Source organism: Hemitrygon akajei, chromosome 12 (genome assembly GCF_048418815.1).
Source record: "Hemitrygon akajei chromosome 12, sHemAka1.3, whole genome shotgun sequence".
In the NCBI taxonomy this organism is placed as follows: Eukaryota; Metazoa; Chordata; class Chondrichthyes; order Myliobatiformes; family Dasyatidae; genus Hemitrygon; species Hemitrygon akajei.
Window position 1 is genome coordinate 95807639 of NC_133135.1, and position 19594 is coordinate 95827232.

A 19594-nucleotide genomic window follows, 5' to 3' on the forward strand; every position below is an offset into this window, starting at 1 on the left:
GGAGTGCAAAAAACAGAAATAAAAAAGTAGTGAGGTAGTGTTCATGGGTTCAATATCCATTTAGAGATTGGATGGCAGAGGGAAAGAAGCTGTTCCTGAATCGTTCAGTGTGTGCCTTCAGGCTTCTATACCTCCTTCCCAACAGTAACAGGGCATGTTCTGGGTGGTGGGGATCCTTATTGATAGATGCTGCTTTTCTAAGACACTACTCTTTAAAAATGTCTTGGATACTATGGAGGCCAGTACCCGTGATGGATCTGACTAATTTTACAAGTTTCTGTAATTTATTTCAATCTTGTGCAATTTATTTCAATCCTGCTCTCCCCGCTTCCCATACCAGATGCTGATGCAGCCAGTCAGAATATTCTCTGCAGTACATTTGTAGAAGTTTTTGAGTGTTTTAGTAATCAAACCAAATCTCTTCAAACTCTTAATGAAGTATAGCCGCTGCCTTGTCTTCTTTATAGCTGCATCATTATGTTGCACCCAGATTAGGTCCTCAGAGATATTGTCACACATTTTAAGATGAAAGATTTTGGCGATCAGGATACAAATTGTGCAAGTTAGACAATGAGATTAACTATATTCAAATAAACAGAGGTTTTGAGATGGGAAGTACTAAGATGCTCTTGGGAAGACTTGAGCAGATGAGAAGATGCCAAGCATCAAGAAGACAGCTAGAAAGTAGCCAGTCTATTAGAGTATTAAGTTTGAAATTCAAGAGGGAATTAGAGTAGAGAGTTGGAGGCATTATATAAAACCTGGCATAGCAGGGCACAATGAGTGGGAATGGAGGATGTTTACAGAGACCAGTGACCATCGTGAGCGGAGGATGGACCAGATTGAGAGGTTATACAGAAACGGGGAAGATATATATCAGAAAATTCCTACTACCAGACTCTCTACCCAGTTGACTCAGGTAAAGATAGCCCATAGCTTGGTTATAAGCTGCTCTGACGTTTGAAGGCTCTGCTGTTCTTGTCTATTTTATAGTGCATTTACTTATTGGCCTTTCTGTGTCTGTGCATATAAATGGAGAGGACTAGGATAAAATTATAATTATAAACTGGGTTTTAACTAAGAAATTTTAAGCCATAATTCTTTACTAAAGAATTTGAGCTGTAAATCTATCCTAGTTGAGATATCATAGTGACAGTATGCTGTGTATTATAACTTGCATTGAAGTTAGATTTTCAATACCTTCTGTTTATATTTAGAGCAAGCATTTAATGAGAAATGTTTTGTATTGTAGGCATTCAAAGAGATGCTATATGCAGCCCAAGACCAAGCACCATCTTTAGAAGGTAATGATTTTCATATTACTCTAATGATGAACAAAGCTCTTTTTTATTGCTTTTGATGCATAATGTTATATAGACATCCCCATTTATGAGGATTATTCAGAATCCAACATCATAGTATCAGGAAAAAGAAAATAGAATGCATGGAATAAGAAAGGGGAATATGCCAGTGCTGAACAGAATTTAATTTTAATAATTGTAGAATGTTTACTATTCAAACCAAAATAATTTTGATTAATACTCTTACAATAGCACGTTCTTTCACAAATAATTATTTCATCATTTAGGAACAAATTCAAAAGGAGTGATGTAAATGATAGTTGTGAATGAGATGCACAAGAGAGCAACTATGATGTAATTTCTTTTTAACTATATGTTTTGGAGCTGAAGATAGTAACCAGATTCTCAGAAATAAACTTTATACCAGGCTGGTGGTTTGAGCTGAGAAGAAACAAAGGCTGCAAAATTTTGTATTGGCTGCAAAATGACCAATTGAGATGAATGTCATATGTTTTGGACAGTTGAAAAGTAAGTGTAACCCTCTCACCAGGGCTCATCCACCATCTTGGCTCATTAGCTCTCTCTGCTAACAGCCACGTAACTCAGTGTTGAGAAGACCACCTTACATAAGCAAAATACATCTAGGGTTGGTATGATTTGGGATTCAATCAAACCGGCAGGTTGGGATGTTCCAATTAAGGGATGTTGATTGTGGCGAATCCTGTGTAAATGCTACCCATACACAGTTATTGGTCACCAAGAAACGACAGATCACGCACCAGTATAAAATTATAAAGGAAGTATATTTACCTATTTTCAACTTTATCAAGCAGTTAATAGGAAAAGAAAGAAAGAAACAGTTAACCAGTCTGAAAGTACAAATAAACGTTGGAGCTCATTTCTGTAGTAGCTGTGTATATCAGTTTACGCACGGCACAGCATTCCTATCACCAACCACAGGTAGAACTTCCCTTTTTGGAATCTTTTGTCTTGCAAAGCACTTCTTATACCAGGGTCTCTCCTTTGATTGGCATTTGGCAGACCTTGTGCCCTGCTCTGCAGCTCCTGCCAAAAGACCCCAAACCAGTGCAGCACTCTCAGATGTTCCACTGGGCAGAAAGTTATGACACGTACCAAAATAAGCCTGATTGGCTGACACCACGTTCCTAATGTGGACAACATGGCTCCTTGTCTTTAGCCGAAGCCAAAGCACTCATCCTAGGAGGAAACACTGTTTTTACTAACAGAAAACTTGCTAAAATAAAAATACCTCACAGCATACCAGTAGAAATCTTAACCCAAGGCATTACATAAGGATGCATTAAATTTGACAGAATAAAAATAGACATTGTTTAACTGTTTTTGTGACCGTTTGTTCCCTATTTTTGATTCCTTTCAAATTTCAGCTGAAACAACCATGGACTTGATTCTGTTCCTTTGGTCTACATCTTAAACTTAGAAAAGGTGGCTCTAATCAGTTTTGAATTTCACTGTGCTATTTACAGTTAGATTTGGAAATGGGTGGGGTATTTCCCTACTCAGTCCAACCAATCAATATTCTCATCAGTGGAGCCTCTTTACCCAAACAGGAGGATCCGTAGATAGTAAATTAATGTAGGAGGCTGTGTCCTGGCTGACTTAGCCCAATGTTTCTACAAGTTTCTACTTTATCAGTACCTTTAATGAGGAAGATTTGCTAATGCTGCAGTTCTTTATGTTCTCATGGACCTGCAGACTCTGCCACAGATGATGCAGGATGTGCTTGATGGATTTTTTTGTAAAAAAATGGTGCATTCTTTTGCCATTTTCGCTAGATTTTTGCATGTTTGTAATGGTGAAATTGGATTCTCAGTGCCTTTCTGAAAATTCCAACATTTTTATTATTTTTATTTATTATTAGCTGAAGTCAGAAATTCCAATAGTTAAGTATTTTGCTTTTTCTTCAAAAGCACTTTGAGAAGATCCATGAATTATTTCCTCTGTCCATTAGGTCATCTCTTGCCGAGGTACTGCAGAGTACAAGATACAAGAAACTAGATGCTGGACTTTGAAACAACAAAGATCTGCTGGAGGAACTCAGCTGGTTGAGCAGCATCTGTGGAAGAAAGAAAGCTGGTGCTGAAGCAGGTTTTGACTCAAAACATCGATAGTTTCTTTCCTCCCACAGATACTGCTCAACCCGCTGAGTTTTCCAGAAAAAGCTAATTCTAGAATCTGGTATTGGACGTGAGACCAACGAGACCTGTACCTGAGCTAGCTCAGTATTATTAAAATATTAATAATGGGGCTGATTGTTTTTGCTGGGTTGCTGAAATTGCTTTGCTTATCCTGCCAGTGGATTTGAAAGTTTTTATGGATTCAGCATTGGTGGTATATCTGCATTGCATTAAGGTGTTTTGTGTAGATGGTCCAAATCTGTGAAGTGTAGAAGAGGACAGCGATCACTGCAGCCTGCTTAACAATCAGCTTTGTGCCAGTTCGAGACTCTTGAGCTGCACTTGTTCTATTGTCTGGATGTTCAGTATTTGCAATATTGTATTGAAGTTGATGGTAATTTTTAATTCATTGTTACCTGTCTTGCTGAGCAGTGGCTCCTGACATATGCAAAGTAGTTTGTGTTTTCCAGGTAGAATGGATACATTTTTATGGCAACCAAACCTGAAAAGACTTCTATAGACCCTCAGTTGGCAACACCGAGGTTATGTTTCATGGTAGATGCTGCTGCCTGCATTTTCTTGGAGTTGTTACAAGGTGCAGACTATTTTGTCCTTTGATGGACAAATGGCACATGCATTTCATGGAGCAGCTCTCTGACCCCATTAGCAGTGGTGATGATATTTACCATGTTCCTTAAAGAAGGTCACAATTGTAGTGTCTCTGAATTTACCTGGCATATCATCATATTCCCAATTGTGAGGAATAAGGTTGTGAATTTATCACTAAAGCTATTCTCTGCTAGTCTTTAGCAGGGAGCTCAAGGGCTTGTGTGTTTTTTAGTTGACAAATGATCTTTTAAACTTCTGTTGCTCTGCAGAAAGCCTAGGCTGAATAACATATTATAAGATGGTTGAGCAGCATCTTGTCAGGGATAGTATGGTTGAGAAATTCTGGAAAAAGCCTTTTCTAGTGGGTTTTAACTAGCTCTCTGTATTTGACAAAGTTTCCTCCGTTCATGGCTATTAGTTACAACACTCAGGAACCCAAATTTGTCATTATTATCAGTGTCATGCTGAAGATTCGGTATGATGTTTAAAATTTTGACAAACTTCTATAGATGGTTCACTGAACTGTTCCCACAACCTATTGGCTCACTTTCAAGTAGTCTTCATGTCATGTTCTCGATATCCATCCATACATCTTTTCTTCTGTATTTGCTCAGAGTGTCGCCGTTTGCATGTTGGTTGATGTTGCTTGGATTTACTGTGAATACCAGTAAGAAAACTAATATCAGGGTTGTGTATAGTGACGTATATGTACCTTGATAATTTTACTTTGTACTTTGACTTGCTCTATCTCCTGTATTCTTTCCATCCAGTATTTGTTTTTTATATATCACTGGTTGCCTTTTGGACTTTGGACTTCAGACTTCAGCTGTTTGTACAGCTGTTGCTATTCCCTTGAGTTTTTGGGGGATGTTATTTTTTAAAATGATCAAATATCTATATCATTACATTTTTCTTACAGCATATTTTAACTTAAATCTTTCACAGTAAAAGGAAGAATCGGTAATAATTGAAATATGAAATATTAACATTAGCATTCATAAAGGAAGAAAAAACAAACTACATAATATGATGAGATGATTGAATTCACCTTGATCCATACACTCAAACCAAAACATATTTGCTAAAATGTGTCTGCACTTCACTATTCTAGCCAGCTACTTCCCCATTCTGGACAAGTCTGAGCTCCCAGATCTCTTCCCAGAAACAAGTCTTAAGTGCCCTGTGGAACCATTTATCCTTTTCTTCTGAAGGACCTTTCCTGATTAATATTCTAATTTTAATTACATTTTGTATAGCTCGCCCCAGTGTGCTTTTTAGTTCCTGATGATTTAATTTTTAACCATTACTTGAAACCCTAGCTTAGCTTCCAGAAATTATCACAACATGGCATGGCTAAGATGCAAGTTAAGATTACTTGAAATTATATAGAAGCTCAAAGTGCACAAGTCTGACTTCTAACTTCTTTATATTATTTGAAAAGAAAACTTGAAAATAAGACAAAAGGTGTTATAAGTACTCTACAGTACAGGCAGTATCTGTTTTTAGGTGAATGACCTTTCATTCAAAGTAGAAAAAGTTAGATTAAAATTTAAGATGCACACAAAGGTGTGGAGAAGCCTATGTTCTATATATAACCGTCAGGATAGGTTTTGACATGACCTTGACTTGTTGTTCCAGGCAATCTAGGTTGAGAGTTACTGCACCAAACACAAAATGCTGCCTTCAGTAAAGGAGGTACTGTTTCTATTTCTACCACTGTCTAATCATCTATGCTTGCAGCAACAAAGAAACTTAGATTCTTGAGTTTGTGATGTTGCTGCTTTAAGACCGTAACCATGTGTGAAGGAAATAGAGATCGGTGTTTGCTAGCTAGAATAAAGATGGTAATGATGATGCCATCCAATGGATGTGCTGTATACATTGGTGAGTTCAAAGGTTAAAAACATTTGACCAGTGTATGAAACACAAGGAAATACTTTTGAAGGCTATCAATATCATGTAGAGAAGACACAACAGAGAAGATGTGAGCTGAGGAGAGAGTTATTTTTCTTGGTGACAGATATTATAACGTGAACTATAGATAAGGTAGAAAAAGCCTTCGAAGGGACAAGTAAATCCATCCACCACAGTAATTTAGTGAAATTTCACTGGATTATGGGCCACAGCTCTGATGCAACCAAGGCTTAGATCAGAATTGATTTTTTCAAAATCACATGCACATTGAAATGTACTGTATAGTAAAATACATTGTTTGCATTAGAAAAACCAACACAATCTGAGGGTGTGCTGGGGGCAGCAGAAGTGTCATCACACACAACACAGAGCAACAGCAACAAAGCAAACCCCTTTCCTACCAACTCATCACTTCCATGCACACAGATAGGCCTCCAATCCCAGGACAGGCCATTCCGGTCCTCTGATCTCCAGAATGTAGCTCCAGACTCATACCTCCAACCTCCGTACTTGCCAACCTAGGGACTTCAGTGACTACCATGGGTGCATATTCTGTTTTTTCAATTGGGAATGTAACTTTTCTTCTTGATAACCACTCATTTTGGTTGAATATGTTAACATTGTGCACAAATATAGTGTCAATCATAGGGATTCTGAGCTTTCTGCTATCTAGGACCTCCATAAGAAATTGGTTTTTGATCATGGACCACTATACAGGTTGCTATGAAATGTCATATTCTTCCACCTCCATCTGTGTCAGCCATTTGGTTAAGGAAATGATAAAATGATAGTTGCTGGACCAGAAATCCATGAGTGGTTGCTTTTTTTCTTTTTACGGTCTGGACAATCCTTTATTCTAAAATATTCCATACCCTAACTGCGGAATGAACAATAATTGCAGGCACAGATGGAGGAAAAGAAGAGGAATCAGGAGGTGGTAGGAGATTTGTTTTCAAGTGAAAAATACTGTGAAAGGCTTATTATTATAAGGTAGTGGAGGATTGTTGAGATGGAGCGCTGGAGAGATGGTAAAGAAACTGAAAATGAGGAACAACATAGTAAAGATGAACATTAGAAGCCAAAAACTCCATGTATATGTTAGTATATAGACTGGGTGCAGAGAAGACAATTGGAAAAAAAGGACAAGCATAGATTTGGACTACAGGCAGTTTTGATGCAGCTGTTGTTGCTGAGGACCAGAAATCTACACTGCACAGCACACAGGAAGAGTTGGTCCACCAGAATTTTTTTAAACATTACGTAAACTGGAACTTCAGTAATGATAATAGCACTTTTGCAATTCAAATTACAAGGGCCAGCAAGACCAAAATGAATTTATTGTTGAAATGAAAACAGAAGATGCTGGAAAGACCAGACATGTCAGACAAAATCTATTGAAAGAGAAACAGAGTTAGCATTTCAGGTTGGAAACCTGACTATTTTGGAACATTTTCTTTTAATACAGTAATTTGATTTATTTTTATTGCATGTACTGAGCTACAGTGCTTTGCGTGTTATCCACAGAAATCATTTCATCACATTGAGATAGAAGAAGGGAAAAGCAATAACAGAGTGCAGAATATAATATTACAGTAACAGAAAATGCAGTGTGGTCATTCAGTAAGATGCAAAGCCAAGGTGCGGTAGATCGTGAGGTTAAGAGTCCATTTTATTGTCTGTTCAATAGTCTTATAACAGCACAATTAAAGTTGCCTTTGAGCTTGGTGGTATGTGCTTTGAGATAGATGTTCACTCCTAGAAACCTGAAGCTCTCAACCTCAGCTTCATTGATGTAAACAGGTGACGTTAATGACAAACTCTTGTTTTGCTGACATTGAGAATGTTGATTTTGAATAATTGTAAGGCCCTCTATTTTCCTCTTCTACTCTAACTCTTCAGTGTTTGTGGTTCTGTCCACTATAGTGGTGTCATCTGTAAACTTGTAGAGGCAGTTAGAGCAGAATCTGGCTATGCAGTCATGAGTATATAGGGAGTAAAATAAAGGGCTTAGGATACAGCCTTGTGGGGCTCCAATATTGAGGATAGTTGTGGCCGAGGTGTTGTTGCCTAACTGATTGTGGTCTGTTGGTCAGGAATTCCAGGATCTTGTTGCAAAGGATTAAGTTGCAGGTCTAGGTCTTTGGAAATGAGTTTGTTTGGAATTATGATATTGACAACATAGCTGTTGTCAATAAATAGTTGTCTTAGGTAGATGTTTTTATTATTTATTTGCTCAAGAGTTGAGTGTAGGGCCAAGGAGGAAGCACGCATCATGGACCTGTTTGAGTGGTAGATAAGTTGCAGTGGTCATGGAAGACTGGATCTCATGCCCCCACGACCAGCCTCTTGAAGCACTTCATGATGGTTGATGTCAGGAGCCACAAGGCATAGTCATTAAGGCACACTAAATTATTTTTATTTGATACTGGGATGATAGTGATCTTCTTAAAGTGGTGAAAACTTTATATTGAAGTAGGGAGAGGTTAAAATGTCTACAATACCTCCACTAGCTGATCTGCACGGTATCTAAGGACATACCCAGGGACTCCATTGGGGCAAGATGCTTTTAGTGTTCCAGGTTAATACTTAGTTGCTATTCTCATTTGCTGATTAAAGTAACTTTAGACTGACTGGAATATCACTCTGGCCTTTGAGAGAGAGCAGTTAAAATATTGGAATGATATTGAAATAGTGTATTTCTTCAAGGACAACACATTATTTGGATTTTTATAGCAAGTGTCAATTGCAATAAATACATACATTTTTGGATACTTTTATGAATTTCAATGCTATGTTTGATTTTAGTGAGATGCCTGCTATATTTTTGAGCAAGCCCAAACTTTTCTCTAGTAGACCACTAAATGTGATATTTTATGCCAAGTATTGAAGTGATGTCTGGACTCACAGTCTGCTGATAAAGTTGTCATACGACCTTCAGCCTGAGAGCCCAACATGGGACAATAAAAGCATTGGTGGACAATAAAAGCATTTTTTAACAGTAGTCTTAAGAGTTAGCAGATCGATATTCATATATTGCTTCAGAACTCAAATGCAGATTAGAATGTCAGTTTTAGAGGCAAATCAAGGGAAAACTATGCAGTTGGTGGTGTCCTATCAATGAGGTGATAACTAGATTTGTTCAGATGAGTGTTAAAGATCACAGTGTGCTATTTGAAAAGGGTATGTAATCTCAGTTCTGATCAGATTTCAGCACTCAATCAAAACAAATTATCTGATGAATTATCTGTTTTGCTTTTGAATTCCCAATGCGCAAATTAATACTACATATGCCTACATTACTATGAATGATTAATTACTGGTTTATGAAGTGGTTTGAGAGGCTCTGGGAATATGCTAGTTATTATATAAATAAGAACTTCAATCTTTCTAAATTTTCTGTGCTGCAGGATGTTTACTGTTCTGTTAAAAACGTACCATTTGAAGGTCACCTACTTGTTCTAAAGCAAGTAGGAATGTCATTGAAGTGCTATAAATACCATACCATGAATTCTGCAGTCCTTGGCATTCCACTTTTGGCATTCTGTTGAGAGTACTGCAACTTAATTCGAAGCAAATCATGTCTTTGAAATACTTTTTAATTACTTTTAATTAATTACATTACTGCCAATGGTTTACATTAAATTGATCATTGTTAATAGGACTTGTGGAGCATATTAATACCATATTGGAAAAATAGCAATTAAACAACTTTAAACTTTGTGCAAATGTGATTCTTAAGCAAAGACACCTGTTCTTAGCCCTAACTGTTCTTCACATATGCCCAAAGCTGTAATTCTCCACTATTTATCAGATTTAAACTAGACAAAGTTTAAAAATAAGTTTCATTCAACTAGCTTTCAACTTAAATTCCAGTAAAGGAACATGTTAATAGTATGAACAGATTTTATTGTGCAATGAATTAGTGTGTATCATAGCAATCTTTGAATCATGTAACTTATTACATTAAAGTTCTAGTGCACTCCACGTCCATGGAATCAAATTTCTTATAGGTTTATTTGGATATATGAAAATATATAAATGGGTTTTTTGCTTGCTATTTTGAATGCACTGTGTATGTTTTGCACTTTGGCCCCAGAGGAACGCTGTTTTGTTTGGCTGTATTCATGTATGGTTGAATGATAATTAAACTTGAATTTAATTTGATTTGAATTTGATTTCTTAGTGACCTTAGTTGCACTCACCTTGCCATGATGCAATTTTAATCTGGAGGGATTCTTCCTGAGCCCCAAGGCTGTCAAGCTTCCATTATTCATCTGAACTCGTTTCAACAGAACCAAGTTAATTGTCAAAAAAAGGACTGTAGATGGTAGAAATCTGAAAATTCTGGGAAAAACTCATGAGATTAGGCAGCATATGTGAAAGAGAAACAATCATTAAAGGATCATAAACCCAAAACATTGACTGTTTCTCTTTTTACAGATGTTGGCAGACTTAAGTTTTGCCGGTCTTTTTTTGTTTTTATTTTAAATTGTTGTGTTACTCTGCTGTATTACTGATTTAGATTTGATCTGCAATAGTCCCTGTCTCACTTTTTGGCTTCAAATCAGGACAAACTGCATATTTGGAACAGGTGGCTCTTCCTTATTAATATCACTGTTTCCATTAGTCCTTACTAATTAGATAGATAGATAGATAGATACTTTATTCATCCCCATGGGGAAATTCAACTTTTTTCCAATGTCCCATACACTTGTTGTAGCAAAACTAATTACATACAATACTTAACTCAGTAAAAAAAAATGTGATATGCATCTAAATCACCATCTCAGAAAGCATTAATAATAGCTTTAAAAAGTTCTTAAGTCCTGGCGGTAGAATTGTAACGCCTAATGGCATTGGGGAGTATTGACCTCTTCATCCTGTCTGAGGAGCATTGCATCGATAGTAACCTGTCGCTGAAACTGCTTCTCTGTCTCAGGATGGTGCTATGTAGAGGATGTTGAGAGTTATCCATAATTGACCGTAGCCTACTCAGCGCCCTTCGCTCAGCTACCGATGTTAAACTCTCCAGTACTTTGCCCACGACAGAGCCCGCCTTCCTTACCAGCTTATTAAGACGTGAGGCGTCCCTCTTCTTAATGCTTCCTCCCCAACACGCCACCACAAAGAAGAGGGCGCTCTCCACAACTGACCTATAGAACATCTTCAGCATCTCACTACAGACATTGAATGACGCCAACCTTCTTAGGAAGTGCATTCGACTCTGTGCCTTCCTGCACAAGGCATCTGTGTTGGCAGTCCAGTCTAGCTTCTCGTCTAACTGTACTCCCAGATACTTGTAGGTATCTATTTTGTAAATTTTGTAAATTTTGCAAATGTAGATACATTTGGTATCTATTTGTCAAACAGACAAATAGAATGATGTGGATAAGAACCATGCTCACAGTTCCAGCTTGGCCTCTTTCTTTTAATTTGCATCTTTTGAAAATTTAAAAAAAAGGGTAATTGCAAACTGGTACAAGAAAGTAATGTTCAGTTGAAGCAAAAACCTGCAGATGTTGGAAATCCAAAACAAAAAATGGTGAATCTGTGGAATTCGTTGCCACAGGCGGCTGTGGAGGCTCGGTCACTGAATACATTCAAGGCCGAAGTTGATAGGTTCTTGATCACGCAGGGCGTGAAAGGTTACTGGGAGAAGGCAGAGAATGGGGTTGAGAAGGACATGAATCAGGCCATATGAAATGGCAGAGCAGACTCGATGGGCTGAATAGCCTCGTTTTGGTCTTGTGTCTTGTAATAAGGCACAGACTAAAATTATTAAGATAATAATTACTTTATAAACTGACAATTACAGATAGAAGGGGAAAAATTGAAATGGAGTGGTAGACATATGTGGAAAGAGAAAACTTGAGTAATATGGAAGGCTGGCGTGATTTGCACCAGAGTTCTTCTCATGGGGTTTAGTCTATTACAAATACCTCTGGGAGTTTGAGAGTCAGAGAGAGGAAATTGAACCAACTGCATGCATTATTGTGTGTGAATGTTGCAATACTTCATTGATTTCTTTGGTCTAATACATTAATAATTTGCTTTAGGTTTGATGTCAAATTACAAAGCACTAATTTCTGTTTTGGAATTGAGTGACATTCTTGAGATTTCCAGGTTTTAGTTTTATACTAAATAATATTATTTGAACTTGTAATAGAATTTTATCTGTCCATAGTTTTCTTCTGGTATTGCATTTGTAAGTCCTGAATTTAAGGTTAAAAGTAATTACAAAACTACATCTGCATTATTGATTTTAAAAATTACCTTCTATGGAATATATAACCTATTTTGTGTATAAGATGAGGCATTGATCGTGTGCATTGTCAGAGGCTTTTTCCCAGGGCTGAAATAGCTAGCATGAGAGGGCAGTTTTAAGGTGCTTGGAAGTAGGTACAAAGGAGATATCAAGGGTAAGTTTTTTACGCAGAGAGTGGTGAGTGCGTGGAATGGGCTACCAGCGACAGTGGTGGAGGCAGATACGATAGGGTCTTTTAAGAGACTCCTGGATGTTGAGGCAAGCTCCCTTTGACAAAATTAAAACTGCCTGGGAGCATGATTTAAATTTTTCTTTGAACTTCTCTATGTGCTCACCACTGCCTTTTATAGTTCAAGGTGGTATACAGGGCTCATATGTCCAAAACTAAATTATCGCGTTCTATCCTGACATTAGTGCCCGTTGCGATAAGTATAAAGGGGGTGAGGCTACTCTTATTCATATGTATTGGGCTTGTCTTAGCTGGGAGAAATTCTGGAGAGAGGTTTTTTAAACTTTATCTCATGTACAGTGTCCCCTTCACCATCAGGTCTGATCACGTGAAGGTGTTGGGGATCTGGTTCGGAGGGGCCGAGGCATGCAACAAGAACTGACAGGAGCGGACTGCCAAGGTGAAACAGAAACTGGGACTGTGGGAAGGGCGCTCTCTTCTGATAACGGGCAAGAACCTGGTCATCAGGTGTGAGGTGCTCTCAAGGCTGCTGTACTTGGCGCAGGTGTGGCCCATCCCCCACTCCTTCAGCTCGGAAATCACCTGAGCTGTCTTCAGATTCTGCTGGAGATCCAAGATGGAGCGGGTCAGACGGGCCACCATGCGTGTCCCTGGACAATGGGGGCAAAAACGTCCCCAATGTCGCCCTCACCCTGATGGCCAGCTTCATCTGTGGCTGCACCAGGTTGTGTGTGGATCCTAGCTATGTGGGCCCAGGTTCTACCTGTTGCCCTGGCTATGAAGGATGGGTCTGGCCCACTACCACGCAACATCCCAGTCAGCTGGTCATTGCCGCCATACCTGTCCCACCATAGAAAAGTTCTTCCAGGTCAATGCCTTTGATGACAGGGCCATCAGACAGTGGTCAGCATGTAATGTCCTGCAGGCACTGCAGGAGAGGGACATGATGGACACAGTGGGGTGGTTCCCTGAGCAGACCATCCAGATCATCTAGCAAAATGCCTCAATGCCAGACCTCACCAACAGGTACCAAGACCTCGCCTGGCTGGCGGCAAGAGGGGCCCTCCTGTACGCACGGAATGTCGCCTCCACACCCCGCTGCCTACGGGAGGACTGCAGTGAGGAGGAGTCAGTGACCCACCTCTTTGCACACTGTGGGTTTGTGGAGAAGGTGTGGAGGAGGATGGAAGGGGCAGTGTCGAGATTCATCTCCAGCAGCTGCATAACAGAGGATTCTCCTATCTATGGGCTGTTCCCAGGGACGCACCCGGAGACAAACATCAGGTGCTGCTGGCAGATCACCAACTCTGTGAAAGATGCTCTCTGGTTGGCCCGAAACTTGGTGGTCTACCAGCACATGGAGATGTCCGTGGGAGAATGATGCCAACTGGCACATTCTCGGCTGCAGGAGTATGTGCTGAGGGACGCACTAAAACTTGGTGCAGCTATCGCAAGGGCCTGGTGGGGAAGGATCACAGATTAGAGTTCTTCTCCCACGGGAGTTGAGGGGTAGGATGGCAGGGAGTATACCCCTCAACAATGGAATGTAAATATGAAACAACAGAGGGCCACGTGGGTGGCTAAAAGTGTGGAAATGTAAAGACCGTAATGGAAACATTTGTAAAGGATTGAGAGACATTGAATGGTTTATTGTACATAATTTTATTTTTGAATAAAGTATATTTTGTTTAATTAAAAAAATCTCATATACTTAATTGCTATTTGGAACCTAACCCTCTGATTGCTCTTTTCCGTACTTCGGGAGAAGTTGACATGCATCTGACTCTGACTAAGCGTCGTACATTGTCTTTTAGCCTCTCTTTTGGTCAGACGTGCAGTCATTCTTAGTTATTAGAGATTCTGCCCCACCCACTTATGCTCAGTGGCTCAGAGACATTATGTCCTGCTTAGACCTTGAAAAGATTCATTATTCACTTCTTAATTTGGATGTAAAGTTCCAAAAGGTGTGGAGACCTTTTTTTGAATATTTTCATAATTCTCATTTAGATTGAGGGTGCGTCCCTCCCTTTTTTCTTTTGCATTTAAATCCCTTACTGTTAAGATCTATGGGTTTTTTTGATGTGTAAACCTATTATAGCTTAGGTAGTAGGCAATATACCTTTTTATAAATACAGCTCTGGTGATAAATGTTCTGATTAACTTTGTTATATATCTTAAGGTTAGCTTGGAGTTGGGTAGTGGGGGGTGGGGTGGTAACTAACTTTATAGATTCTACTATGGGTGCTTTTTCTTAATCATTATCAAATGTACAGTTCATATGTTTTTGCACTGCATAAACCTTTTTTTACTGTTTTTTTGTTTTGTTGCATTGTAGAAACTCATAAAAAAAATTAATTAAAAAAAAAGAGACTGCTGGACAGGTATATGGAACTCAGAAAAATAGAGGGCTATGGGTAACCCTAGGTAATTTCTCAGGTAAGGACATGTTTGGCACAGCATTGTGGGCCGAAGGACCTGTATTGTGCTGTAGGTTTTCTATGTTTCTATTTTTGAGATGCTAAACATTAGAGCAGCTGAGTACAAATTTAACCATAATATCCAAAAGCCATGATGGGAGAATGCAATCTTAAATGCAATTGCTGTCATAAAAAAAAGTTCTCCCAAAATGAATATATTTAAAGAAAAGATTAAACCCCATTTGTAGAGTGCTCTGTAATTTGTGCAAATTATTTCTGGCCCCTTAAGTGGTTGGTACATTATGTGTTCAGAAGAAACCCTGCTGATAGTGATATTTGAATGCCAAATGTGCAAGTATTTCCCCAGGCTCCGTTCCCACTCAATTAGATGCTGGGTTGATGCAAATGAAAGCAGTGTATAAATTATTCATGGCAGGTATCCATTTGGATGGCTCATAAGGGATAATGTTTTTGAAGGTGCTATTCCTTTCAGAATAATTGTGTTCATCAAGGTTGTGTGTTTCTCCCTCAGATAAAAATTGGTTGATTCTCAAATTTTCATGTAAGTTTCTTTACATTTATTAATTTTTGTGGGAAGCCAAAGTCAGCACTTCTTGCCCATCTTTAATAGTCCCAGAGGAGATAGTGGTGAGCAGCAGCCTTAATCAACTATCTTTCTGGTGAAGGTACTCCCACAATGTTATTGAGAAGGAGATTCTAGGATTTAATCCCCATAATCATGACATAGTATATGTCCAGGCCAGGATGGTGCACAACTTGGAGGGGAGTAAGCTGGTGGAGGTTTTCCCATGAACCTGCTATTTTTGTCATCCTTGGTGGTAGAGCTGGTGAAATGGATGGTGGGTGATGTTAGAGATTTCAGGCAATAGATACAAACACATGAATTAAGAGCAGTAGGTCTCTCGGACCTTAAACCTGCTCTGCCATTCAGTATGAATGGCTGATCCAATTATACCCTTAGCTACTGTGTAATGTCAGTAGACCCTTTTTTATCAGGAACTTCTCTTAAAAAAATCTCTAAAGAATTTTTCTCATCTTTGTTTTAAATGAATGCCCTACTTATTTTTAAACAGTTGCTCTTTGTTCTAAAATCTCCAATACAGCAAATTTCCTCTCCACAATCACGCTGCAAAGCTTGTTTGAGATTTTAGGTGTTTCAATTTAGTCACCTTTTGCTTTTTTAATCTACGTTAGATACAAACCCAGATTAGCAATTTTTCCACGTGAGGCAGTCTGTCCATTCCATGCTCCAGTTATGAGAGACTGCATAGTCTGGGCTTCTTTTGTGTGGACACCGTAATACCATTGTAACGTTCTCGCTCGGGTGTAACGGACCTGAATTAAACGTCGAGGTAAACCGGAGTCAATGAAAACAAGGTCGCAGTAAGATTAACCATTTACTGTTCACTCTTCACATTAACGTATGGTGAAAACTGTTGATAAAACAATACAAGATTGGTACAGTGTTTGTTTCCTTCTAAATATCACATTTACATTGTGAATACTTGCAAAGGTAAAACTACAATAACTACATTACATTAAAGTGCAGCATACAGTCAGAATCTAGCTGCTCCATTGACTGCTTTAAATACACTTCAATACAAACTATCCCGACTCTTTAACTAACGAAAACATAAACCTTATCGACCGTCGTTACTTTTAACAGAATCGGCGTTAACATTTTAACTCAACATATCGATTATCTAATGACTTACAGCGTTGCTTTCACTGTGTCTTTGGTGCGTAGAGAAAACTTAACTAGCGCTGTGGCGCCACATGTGAGCGACCCCCACCCTTGCGTTTATCCCAAACTGGTATTTTCCCACAAGACGCGGCGAACCTGGATGTGACGTCATCGCAGCCGCGATACATTACAGACAAATAAATTGACTTAAACAATCCTAACTTTAACTAAAAAATGCTAACAAATTACTAAGCGAAAATATTATAAACTAAATAACTGCCATAAAGGCAGCACAACCATCAAAGACTATTTGCTGCTTCCCTAACAACAAACCATGGGTCACCAGTGATCTGAAGGCTCTTCCCAACCACAAAAAGAGAGCCTTTAGATCAGGAGACGGGGAGGGGAGGAATTGAAACGTGTGCAAGGGAGCTAAAGGAGAAGATCAAGCTGACTAAAGAGGATACAGGAGAGAGCTGGAGAATAAGCTTGGGCAGAGTAGCACACAAGAGGTATGGAGAAGCATGAAGAACATCACTGGCTTCAATGCCTAGCTGTAGTGGCTTGAAATGCAGCTGTGAGTGGACTAATTATTTAAACTAATTCTTTAATAGCTTTGACAATTGCCCTCCTGTTCACAACACCCACAGCACACCTGTCCAGGTGTCAAGGCACTCAATGCTTCCTCAGCGCCAACTCCTCCCTCCTCCCTCTAGTTAAATGCGTGGATGAATAACACAGGCTACCACTGTCTATATCCCCTCTCTTTCCCAGCACCTACCATCCACACCTCCACATACCAGCTGCTGTCGTCCTGATCAACACCTCCCCTAGCCCCCACCTTCCACCAACTCCCCAGTCTTTTTGGACTCTCTTTCAATACTGAGCAGGTGAGAAGGGCTCTGTGGAAACTCAGACATGGCAAAGCTTTGGGACCATACGGTGTGACCCAGGGTCCTGAAAGAGTGTGCTGAGTAGTTGTGTGGAGTTCTCCAGTGCATTTTCAATCTGAGTCTCAGCTTAGAAAGGGTCCTGACTGTGTGGAAAACATCATGTTTGGTCCCAGTCCCCAAGAAGGGTCGACCAGAAGCCTTGAATGACTACTGTCTTGTGACCCTGACCTCACACATCATGAAGACCTTAGAGAGGCTGGCCGTGGCTCACTCTGACCCCTGATCAGATCAACCCTCGATCCCTTGCATTTTGCCTACCAGGAGCACAGGAGTTGATGATTCTGTCCTGCTGAACAGAGCCGACTCCTATGTGGATAAGCGGGGCAGTACTGTGAGGATCATGTTTTTTGACTTCTCAAGTGCCTTCAATACCATACAGCCCTCATTGCTGGGGGAAAAGCTCTGTTCAGTGCAGGTTAACACTTCCATTGTGTCCTGGGTAATGGACTACCTGACTGGCAGGCCACAGTTTGTGTGGCTTCAGAGCTGTGTGTCAGACATGGCTGTAAGCAGCAGTGTGGCCCCACAGGGGACTGTATTGGCTCCCTTCCTGTTTACCATGTATACCTTGGACTTTCAGTACAACACTGAGTTGTGTCATCTGCAGAAATTCTCTGATGACTCAGCAATAGTTGGGTGTATAAGGGGAGAACAGGAGGATGAATCCAGGGCCTGGTGGAAGACTTTGTCCGAATCATCTGCAGCTCAACATCATTAAGACAAAGATGGTGATGAACTTTAGAAAGACTAAGCCTGCACTGCTCTCTGTTACCATTGATGGTGAGGACATGGGTGTGGTGAAGGTATAAAGTACCTGGGTGTGCACCTGGATGATAGACTTGAGTGGAGCACCAACACAGAGGCTGTGTACAAGAAGAACCAGAATAGTCTCTTCTTCCTGAGGAGACTGAGGTCCTTTGAGAGTATTCAGGCCTCCCCTTCACATGTTCTACCAGTCTGTTGTTGCCAGTGTAGTCTTTTATGCAGTGGTGTGCTGGGACAATGTTACCAACACAGGTGATGCCAGTAAGCTCAATAAACTGATTAGAAGGACTAGCTCTGTTATAGGAGTCAAACTGGACACACTGGAGGCTGTGGTAGAACAATAGACCCCATGGAAAATCTGGCAATTCTGGACAATGTTTCTCACCCTCTGGCTGAAAAGAACAGCACTTTCAGTAATAGACTAAGAAAACTGCGCTGCTGCAAAGAGTGCTTGCTGTATGAGGTAATTCTTGCCCTCGGCCATAAGGCTCTATGATGAGTCAGCCTCTAGCTAGGGAGCTGATGACCCCCTCCTCTTAGACTGTTTAAGGTAACTTATTGTTTTTATTTCTTCTTCTTCTCCTCATCCTCATCCTCATCTTCTAATATTGTGTATCTGTGCACATGTAATGCTACTGTGATACTGTAATTTCCTTTGGAATCAATAAAGTATCTCTCTCCATCTATTCATTCCTTGTAGTAGAGGAGGTTGTGGGGTTTGGGGAAATTGCCCTGCCAGATATATCCAAAATTATGAGAAGCATAAATAGGATTAAAAGTAAGAAACATTTTTGCATGGTAGATGTCCCTAAGATTTAAAGTGCATAAGTTTAGCATTAGAGATCATCAGTGTATTCATCACTCATCAGCCATGTCATAATGTGTGGAGAGTTTTATTTGTTGAAGAATTGTGAATAGATTAGAATATTATTCAAAAGGCAAAACAATTGCAGAGAGTGGAAATCTGACAAAACTAAAACATGAAATGCTGGAGATTTCCATCAGGTCAGGCAGCAGCTTTGGAAAAAGAGGCAGAATTAACCTTTCAGGTTGATAATCTTTCAGCAGAACATGAAAAAGGAGAAAGAAGATAAATATGTTATGTTGCAGCACAACATAATGGACAGCACAAAAGGAATTTGCATTTAGGGAGATACCAAGAGGAATCCAATTGATATGAATACTGTGGTGCCATGTCGATAGCTATCTGACTGGGAGGAGGAGTGTAATGGATGGAGAATATTAAGGGCAAAATAAAATAAAAGTTAGTAGTGGAACTGTGAAAAGGAACACAGTCGTTACTAGAACATATAAATTTA

General features: G+C 39.6%; 1 protein-coding gene across 3 annotated transcripts in view; it reads left to right on the forward strand.

Moving 5' to 3' along the window:
* The window catches only part of LOC140737297 (xenotropic and polytropic retrovirus receptor 1 homolog), a 479522-nt gene that overhangs the window by 65084 nt on the left and 394844 nt on the right, over window positions 1-19594 (forward strand). For all 3 annotated transcript variants that reach the window (XM_073063697.1, XM_073063698.1, XM_073063699.1), the window contains one exon: window positions 1253-1304. In XM_073063697.1, the coding sequence (XP_072919798.1) occupies window positions 1253-1304 (52 nt within the window). The remainder of the gene's footprint in view (window positions 1-1252; window positions 1305-19594) is intronic.